Raw genomic sequence first — 9,451 nt, forward strand, 5'->3', positions numbered from 1 at the left:
CCATAACTTCCACAGGTCACAACTCCCTGCTCTTTAAGCATCAATTAAATAGCTGAATTTTAAGATTGCTCACGAATCGCAGCCGCCGCACACCAAGGTCCGTAACAGTTACCAGGTGTTTTATTACAGCCCCTTGAATCCGATTAATGGGCGGGATGTTAATGAATAAACGCACGGACACCTGTGCCGGAGCCGGCCCGACTCCTGCTCCACGTCGCCATCCCATAAATCAAAAGGACGAGCGCAAATCGTAGCGGCCACGATCCCCCCTTTACCCACCGGAAGATCCGCTGGATGTCAAACTGCTGTTGGTTAATTACGGGCGCCGCGCTCCCCCAAAACAGCACAGCGCAGTTGTCACCAGCTTCCAGTTGGCCGACAGTGGTGCTTCACTGGCGCAAAAGACACCATGAGTGGATATGAATACAAACAGTGCGACACAGGCCCGAAAAGTAAAATGACTCCTTCGAGCGTTCTGCCATTTAAACAGGTGAGATTGTCCCTTTCCCAGGTGTCCCTGTGGGTCTCCACCGTTTGACACCAAGCTGTGACAGGTGGAGTCTCCCAGCAGGGGGGGCCTGTTTCTCTGACTCATCTCAGCAATGCTGGGGGAGGACTTGTCGATTTTACTCAAATGAATTTTGTTTTGCCTGGGAATATTTTTCATGGATCTGTGCCCCCCAACTGGAACCCATCCCTCTTAAGGGGCAGCTGGGGTCCTATGGGGAGCAACTGTGGTCACAGGCGGGGGTCTGGTCTGTCTGGCTCTGGAGGCGCGGAGATTCTCCAGCAGATCATAATCGGCGTTTAGCGGCTGCGCTAATTTGCGAGCTCGGTCTCTTCCCAATACATGTATTATTCGCTAAAATTCATATGACCGGGCTTCATGGCCAGCTGACTGTCATGCCTGAGCTGTGGTGTCTTTCTGGACCCGTGTCACCGAGGGTGACGCCCGCAGACAGCAAGTCGTTATTGGCATGTAGTGAATGTGTGCTGTCAGGGTCCAGGTTTGACAGTATCGCTCCAGCAGGTCCGGACCGCACGGCACCACCTGTTCTCCGGATCTCGCTCTGCGTACAGCGGGAACTTAATTTCTGTGTCATGGAGTGTGAAACCCTGGGGACGCAGACTGGGGACTCGTGTCAATCAGGGCAAAGAGCCCAGGGTAGCAGACCTTTAAAGATCCCATCATGTCGGTGCTGCTCAGAACTGAATTATGTCGCGTCTAAGTGAGACGGGGAGTGTCACGGCCATGCAGAGCTATAGAAACTCCGGTGTGTCGGCTCTAGGCCTGGACAGCCGGAGAGCGATGACACTGGGAGACAGACTGATCCTTAGCCACTAGGGGCCTCGCCGTGATTGATTATCACGCAGCATTTCAGCTACAGATCTGTGCTTCCACTGCACGATGAAACCCTGAAGAAAATGCATTACAACAACGCTTTGGAATAACATGCACGCACTAAAGTGACCGGTGGGGGAGGGTGTGGCTGGATGAGAAAGATGGAGGGGGGTGAGTGGGTGGGTTTTTTGGTGTTTGGTCAGGGTGTGTACTGTGTACAGAGACACACCCTTGATTTATGTTACACCCCTAGCCTGGGTACTTTTTCAGCCTGGTGGCGTTGGATGTCAAAAATGCGACGTCTCTCGGGCTGTGCTGCTACCCAAATGCGATCCCCAAAGAACTGCGATGACAAAGTGGATCTGGGACTAGCTGTTGCTGGCAGGTGTTTAGGGATGGTACAAGGAGATGATCAAACAGACCTTGGGGGACCCTGATCCCAGAATGACTACCAACCCAACAGCGCCCCTCCCAGGGCAGGACAGCCCCTCTGCACAATTACCCAGAGCAAGGCTTCTGAAGCCTAATAACCCAGCAGGGCCATGAGTTTAACCTCTGACTCCTCACGCCCTCTGTTTAGTGAAAGTAACAAGACGGCCTTTATTTGACGGAGACGGACTGGATTTCACATTCAGGAACTCACAGAAAACAAAAAAAGACACTCATTCAATTTCATGTCTACTGAGACAGATGTGACTTGCATTAGAGGAAAATTAACAATTTTTTAGAAATTAAAATATACATTTAACACAAAATAATGTGATTAATACAAATGCATTCTCTTAAAAAAGATGCAAACAAATCCTTAGTATTTTTATATTGTGTACAATGCCTCAAAATATTCAGTGCATTAAATGCATCTTCGTGCAATAGCTGTGACTGCAATACAGCTGGGAGTTGAACTACGCTACAATCTCTCCCAAGTTCCTCGTGTCTGGATTCTTTCCCCACCCTTGGACTAGGCTGCTACTTGCTGCCACTGTGTGATGTTATGCAGTAGTACAGTACCTATTGTAAGGGGAGGGGGGCGTTATCGCGAGACTGGACCATTAACAACCTGCTCGCCTCGCGCACCACAGGGCGCTGCTTCGCTGCCAGGGACGAGCCGAGACGCGAGAAAGCGACCGCGAGACGCCAACATCTGGACGGGACATCATGGAGGGAGCGAAGCCCGTCTAAGCGCACGGAGCGGCTCGGCAAACTCCTCGGCTCGCCATACTCTGTGTGAGTACGCGCTACACCGCTCTCTTTTCTTTAAGCCGTAACCGAAACTTAGATTATCTTACCCCTCGCTGTCCAGCACTGGGTCGGGCAGCGGCAGCTGCGGAGCAGTATGCGGTCGCACGCTTTCCAGCGAACTGTAGTTTATTACTCTGTAGCCCTGTTTTATAGCGTCTTTCCAGCTTACCCAGTAAGTCGTAATTTATATTACTCGAGCCGTAAACTTACAGTTAGAGGAAATACCGAAAGTAAAAGTGGCCGATCGCGACAAGAATAATTTCAAGCGTCAAGAAAAAGACATGAAACCTGGAGGGGAGGGGAGGGGGGGGGGAATAAATAAAGAAAAACTTTGCGTGTCCTGTAATTTGTTTAACAAAGTGCACCGCCTCGCTGTGTCAGACCTGGTCGCTGGCCGGGCGGCGGAGGACAAACACGGCGTGTGTGCATGTAAAAGCCCAGCCGACTTTGGACGTAGTTGATGCAAGTGGCGATCGCTTCTGCGAGGAACTGGGGGCTCCGCAAAATGCCACTTTGCGTTGTCTTCGATGCCTATAAAAGGTCCTGCAGTAACTTTAAAGGAAGCAGGCTGCGGGCTCGCTGGCAGCTCGATTTGGACTAACATATGGCAGTAAGAGAAGCACAGCTGGAGGTAGCGTTTCCATTGCGGTGATGTCAGAGCAGCTGACTCCACAGCTTGCGGTGTAATTAGCAAACAGAGCACTCCAGTTTAGTCCCCTTTGCTTTTCTCCTTAACCTCGCTGCTTGGACTAGTGCTGGTATTCGGGAGCCCTGCGTATAGTGTGTGTGTCCCGACGCGTTTAATGTGCGCTGGAACACGGAGGTCCAGATAAACGCACCCAGCCTGAATCCGATCGCTTCATGAGAGTGTGCCTGTGTGAGTCTGCGTGTGTGTGTGTGTTTCTGTGTGTGAGTGGGTCTGTGTGCGTGTGTCTTTGCTCTGATCGCTAGGGTTCCGATGGGAAGCGCTAAAAGTAGCGATCACCGTTTCGCACTGATGTTACTCAGAGCGGACAAAGGTAAGTTTCGTCTCTGAATCAATCTGATGTTTTTTTTTTTTCTTTTTTTTTTAATCATCACAAAGTTCCCACAGCCCGGCGTATGCCGGTTTCCAAAAGGCGAGACCTCCTCGGTGTTTTTTAATTTAGGCGGCGCTCAGAATATTGTTGTTCAGCAAGTGCACAGTTTATCATCATCGCCGAAAGGCGGATTGTCGGCGTTCCGACGATGTTCTGCGCTTTATTTAGATACCGAAGAACTTTATTTCCGAGACTTATCAACGCACTTTGCAATCGGCGACCTTTTATCGCGCATAAATTTACTTTTGAAACATTGAATCATTAGGTTTTCTGAAAATAATTTATGGCTAACTCAAGAAATGTTTTTATTGGCGAAAACATTTCGAATCGTTGTTTCTCTTTCAGGGAAAAAAAAATGACCTGTTTAAATTGGGCCGTCGGATTACTTTTGTATGTTGCTCGCATTCGCTGTGGGCGAGTGCTGCTGTTAGTAACTGGCTGAGCGGTCGCGATCGGTTTGTTTAATATCCAGTTTTTCCTGTTTCTCGTCAGGTTATGAAGGAAGAATGGAGTTCCCAGACCATAGCCGCCAGTTGCTGCAGCGCCTGAGTCAGCAGCGTCACCAAGGCTTCCTCTGCGACTGCACGGTGTTGGTCGGAGAGGCGCGATTCAGGGCACACAGAGCCGTACTGGCCTCCTGCAGCATGTACTTCCACCTCTTCTACAGGGACCAGCTAGACAAAAGGGACGTTGTGCATCTGAACAGTGACATTGTGACTGCCCCGGCTTTCAGCCTGCTCCTTGAATTTATGTATGAAGGGAAGCTTGAGTTCAGCACGTTGCCAGTGGAGGACGTGCTGGCTGCCGCCAGCTACCTACACATGTACGACATCGTCAAAGTGTGCAAAGGCAAGCTGAAGGATAAGGAACTGAGCTTGCCGGACGCCAGGGCTGCCGAGGGGGTGGGGCCGGGCTGCCCAGACGGCGAGGGTTTCTCGGACGGCGAGAGGGACAGCCCCCCCGGCCGACGGGCCCGGCCGCATCGGCCGAGGCCCCCCCGCGTGGACGAAGGCGAGGCGGACGCCGGCGAACTCGGGCTGCCTGTCAGCGACCGTGATCGCTGCTTGCAGGGCAGGCAGAAGGCGAACGGTCACCCCGCCGGGTCTCCGGACCTTGTAGGTGTCAATTATGTGTCGGTGGAGGCCGAGTCCCGCTTCCGAACAGCTGGAAAAACAAAAGCGGAGCGCGGCGTTCCGGCCGAGTCACTGTCCCAGAGGCCCGGTGCTTCAGATGACACAGACTGCGCCCTGGACTTGTCTTTCAAGCCTCTGTCGGGCAGAGATTGTTCGCGCCCCCCCCACGTCTTGGGACAGCTGGCCCTCGACAGCCAGCAGCAGGGCACCGAGCCACTTGTTAAAGACGAACAAGACCTGCTGTCAGAGCGGGAGGACAGTGAGCCGGCGAGCCCGGGGAGCCAGCGCTTTGGGAATTGCGCCAGGAGCTCCGCGGTGACAGGGTTCGCTGGCCTCTTCTCGGGCAACAGCGGCCCCGGCGCGGCCCTGCTCCCCCAGGAGGAGGAGGACCTGATGGAGCAGGAGGGGGGCCTGGAGGCGGGGGCGGGGGGAAGAAGGGGGGCGGAGGGGGCGGGCGAGCGGGCGCTGCTCGGGGACAGTGAGGAGGAGGACGACGACCTGGCCTCTTCGGACATCTCCACGTCCAGCGGGGCGCTGCTGCCCGCCGGGCCGGCCGTGTGCGCGTGCCCGCTGTGCGGCAAGGCCTTCCCCAGCCCGCACGTGCTCCAGCTGCACCTGAGCGCCCACTTCCGCGAGAAGGACGGCGCCCGCGCCAAGCTGTCGCCCGACGGCTCCGTGCCCACCTGCTCCCAGTGCGGCAAGACCTTCTCCTGCATGTACACGCTGAAGCGGCACGAGCGCACGCACTCCGGCGAGAAGCCCTACACCTGCGCCCAGTGTGGCAAGAGCTTCCAGTACTCGCACAACCTGAGCCGGCACGCCGTGGTGCACACTCGCGAAAAGCCACACGCTTGCAAGTGGTGCGAGCGCCGCTTCACGCAGTCTGGGGACCTCTACCGCCACATCCGCAAGTTCCACTGCGGCCTGGTCAAGACACTCGCCATCGGCTAAGGCCCCCGGCAGTGGCCCGCAGTGGGCTGTCTTCCAAATGCCTGATGGAGCCTGTTGTAATTAATAACCGTGCAGAAACTCACAGAGTGGGCATGCACTTCCTTAAGCGTTTTTGTTAAAATGTGATCCAGGTAGTAAAACTTTTTTTTTTCTTTTTTTGAGCACGCGGGGTGGGGGGAGGACCTAAAAGCATTTCAGCTACTATTGGGTGGAATTATGGGATGTCGTTCTTGCTGGTGGGCACTGGGCTGGGGGCATGCAGTCCTCGTGATGCAGAAGTCCTGAACCCTCACCTGTCTGTCAGAAGCACAAAATCTGAGTTGGAGGCTGGGTGACCCTGACCCCCCCCGCCCCCCCCCCCACCCCGAGCACCCGACGCTCAGAAAAGGAGCAGAAAGTCGTTTAGCTGTAGTTCTGGGCTGTAAGCACCGTGAGAGTCGGCGCAGACGATGAGATCGCCCACCGTCGCAAGGCTGGTTTGCATACTAATAATTCAGGAAGCAGTAAAGCTCACTCGTGCCACAGGGCCAGGCATGCGAGCGGGCACCTCATAACTGGAAGATTCAGCCCTTTAAGAGTGTACTGGGTCAGTAGGAGATAAATACTGAATAAAGTGTTTCAACCATGTGAAACGGGGTAAAGGAACCAGAGTCCACAGGGAGACGGGCCACTAGGAGCGGGGTATATACCCTGCCAAGTCAGTGCCTGCTTATGTACACCGAGCAGCATGTGGGGTATATCACAGGCTATATAACTGAATCCAGTGTGAGGATTTTAGGGTGAGGGTGGGGGAGGGGCAGTTGGTGTTGTGAAGTTTGCCTCCCGAACCAGACTGCATAGGAGCGCACTGACCAGGGTGGTCAAGCAGAGAGGGGGGGTCCGGTGTGTGCCCCCCCCCAGACACTCTGCCATCCCCACTGGGTGACTACTGATCCTTCCTGCCATCATTGCGTGTCTGTCTGCCCCCCCGCCCCCCCTCTGCAGTTTAGCCTCATGACCACTTTGGAGTCACGTTCAGTCAGAACACTGCTGTGCTCCTGTGGTGGTGTGTGTGCGTGTGAGTGTGTGTGTTTGTGTGTGTTTGTGTTTGTATAACATCCTGTTAAAAAAAAAAAAAAATGCTGAACTACTGAGTAAAGCTTACCCCACAAAATATTTGCAATTTTCGTAGGTTAACTAAACCTCCTCATTTTCTCACTTTATTCATTATTTCTGATGATATGTACACATCTTACTTTGGTTGGATTTAGCACTAAAAAAAAATCTAAGTTATTTCTTTTGTTTTGTTAAAATCTTTCCTGAGGAAACTTGATTAGAATTATTTATTAGTTTTATAGTTCAGGGTTTTACTGGGGTCTGATTTTGAGTATTACTGCTGTTGCTGTTTTTTTTCCATCCACAATATTCAAGCACAATAGAATGAAATTCATCGATGCTGTCTGTCAGTGACACTGGAGAGCGATGCTTTGCTCGTGCTCCGAGTAAAATCCCACATCCAGCTTCCTTTTTTATTTGATGACCTTAACGTTTTGATGGATAACTGATGTCCTACTCTGTAGGTGCTGTTTCATTAGCGAATGGGGCAGAGAAATCACTAGTCCTTGTAAATACCTTTACTGTAATGTGAATTGATTCTCCGTGTGTCTTACGGCGGCATAAGAATATACTTAAATGACATTCAACATTTACTACACAAAAAAAGCACTTGTCTTGGGCTTGCATAGTGTCGTTCCTGTCAGCTTGGTTTCAACACTCGAATAATGTGTGCGCTGCTATTTCTAACGAGTTGTATATTTAATGTATATACTTCCTTTATTTATAAAACAATTTAGGCTCTCCCCGACCCCATATGTCTCCGGGCTGGGTGTTTGGCAGCCATCTCTGTAAGCTAACCTGTTAGTTTTGCCTGTTTTTCTTTGAAACATCTGTTATCTGTAGGACAGGTACAAGTGCAAACACTTAAGTGCAGTGCTGTGTGTCTTTTTTTTTTTTTTTTTTTGTGAGTGCAGATTTTCTCACTACTTTAATGTGGGAGATGTATTTATTAAAAAGGCAACTGAAGGACTGTACTGAAGAATTGGACATCGGCGGGGACTCGCCCCCCCCTGATAATTAGCCTGATATGTGCTTAATACTGTTGTCAATTTGGGATGCGATAGCACAACCACGGTGTTTTAAGTTGCACTTTATCGCGACAAGTCATTACATCTTGGATATCCTGGTTTTCAATGTGATTCCCCGTCCCCCCCCCCCCCCGGTCCCCCGCATGTGGACAGTAGGAGGGAGTTGTAGTGCGGACTGTAAAATGAGCACCCCCCCCCCCCCACGCCCTCCACGCTGAAGTGTGAGGGACAGGCGTCGACAGGCCGTGGATTTGTGGTGCTTTGCAGCGCCCCCCCCCTCCCGCCTGTCGTGCCACCCAGCTCTCTACATGGGGAGAGAGCGACCAACTTAGTGGTTTCAGGTTAAATGTTCCTGTTTGTTCTATAGCTTCAAACAGACGGCAGCATTTCCTGTGGTTATTTTATATATAGATTTTATTTTATTTTTTTCTGTACAAGGAAGGAGATGCTTTTGTTTTATACTTATCGTTCCATGATAAAATATGGCTAGAACTGGCATTTTTACTAATAGGGGGATTCATGGTTTAAAAGGCCTTTCCAGTTTGTCATACACTTCTGTTGATATGGTCACGGTCCTTTTACACAGTACGTGCCTTGTGGACAGAGACGGACCCGGAGCGGGACGTTACCGTGGTCCGTGTGAGCTGGCTTGCTGGGACATCAAATCTACACGACGTGCAAATAAACAGCTGCAGTTTTACGAAGTGGGACGGGGGATAGAAATAGGGTTAGAGAGTCAAGGATGAAAAACACAGATAATCAAGAAGCCTCCCGGGAGAAGAGAGTGAAATCGGAGCGAAGGAGCAGAGACTGAAACAAACACACTCACTTATCTGGAATAGGTTTGCTTTATAAACTCTTACTGAAGTATTTTAACATTTAAATAATGAGAAAAAAATGAAATGTTTTGTTTATTAAAACTGGAATATTGTCTTTGCAGTTAAGGTCCAGACTGTGAAATTGTGTATAATCTTGAGAAATATTTATTGTTTTTTGTGCGTTTTACTGTTATCTCACAGATTTTATGTGTAAAATGACTACTTAATGTCAGTAGGGGAGGGAGGGGTGGGGAGGAGGGGTAATAGAATTTGTAGGAGTGCCATTAGAATTTAATATAATTTTTTTATAACAAAAGTCTATTTTCTAGAAAATAAATGCTTCAGTGTTAGTGATTCATAGATTACATAGGACAATCGGTGTGCAGAAATGGCTTTGTTTAGGTGTTCAGCTGCTTGTTTTATGATTTTGGGGGGGGTGGGGGGTGTTTGTGCTTTTTGGAGTGTGTTTGTGTGTGTGCTGTGGAAATGTGACAATCCTGATGTCCTCATTCTTAAGTCACGCGTAGATTAAACAGCTTTTCTGTGACTCTTCTGTGTGTCGCCTCCGCATTCGTAGCTGGGAGTCGAGAGCGTTGAGGAGCCGTGCATCAGCACCAGACTGGGAGTCGATCCTCGTCGTTCTCTGCGACTCTGCATCACAGCTGCTGTATGACCTGTCACTATAATAACAGTAATTAGTATTATCACTAACCTGCTTCAGAAGAAAGTTCATGGAGGACATGAGCTGGTGTGCATGAAGTGTCTG

General features: G+C 50.6%; 1 protein-coding gene across 2 annotated transcripts; it reads left to right on the plus strand.

The window, feature by feature from the left end:
* Positions 1-2,434: 2,434 nt before the first annotated feature.
* zbtb42 (zinc finger and BTB domain containing 42) lies at positions 2,435-9,232 on the plus strand. 2 transcript variants are annotated; one of them, XM_023802311.2, is made up of 2 exons: positions 2,435-2,566; positions 4,153-9,232. In XM_023802311.2, exon 2 carries the CDS (start codon positions 4,167-4,169, stop codon positions 5,742-5,744), a length of 1,578 nt encoding a protein of 525 aa, XP_023658079.1. In that variant the 5' UTR covers positions 2,435-2,566; positions 4,153-4,166; the 3' UTR covers positions 5,745-9,232. The 2 variants fall into 2 exon arrangements, with proteins under 2 accessions (XP_023658079.1, XP_023658078.1); XM_023802310.2 differs by lacking the exon at positions 2,435-2,566 and adding an exon at positions 3,260-3,600.
* Positions 9,233-9,451: the final 219 nt, after the last annotated feature.

This window comes from Paramormyrops kingsleyae, chromosome 14 (assembly GCF_048594095.1).
Source record: "Paramormyrops kingsleyae isolate MSU_618 chromosome 14, PKINGS_0.4, whole genome shotgun sequence".
In the NCBI taxonomy this organism is placed as follows: Eukaryota; Metazoa; Chordata; class Actinopteri; order Osteoglossiformes; family Mormyridae; genus Paramormyrops; species Paramormyrops kingsleyae.

What these genes read in the sequence shown, in the direction of transcription:
- zbtb42 (XM_023802310.2), top strand. Translation starts at nt 3,540, where the DNA reads ATGGGAAGCGCTAAAAGTAGCGATCACCGTTTCGCACTGATGTTACTC. An exon ending in GTTACTCAGAGCGGACAAAG is followed by an intron (nt 3,601 to 4,152) that starts GTAAGTTTCGTC and finishes GTTTCTCGTCAG; the next exon opens with GTTATGAAGGAAGAATGGAG.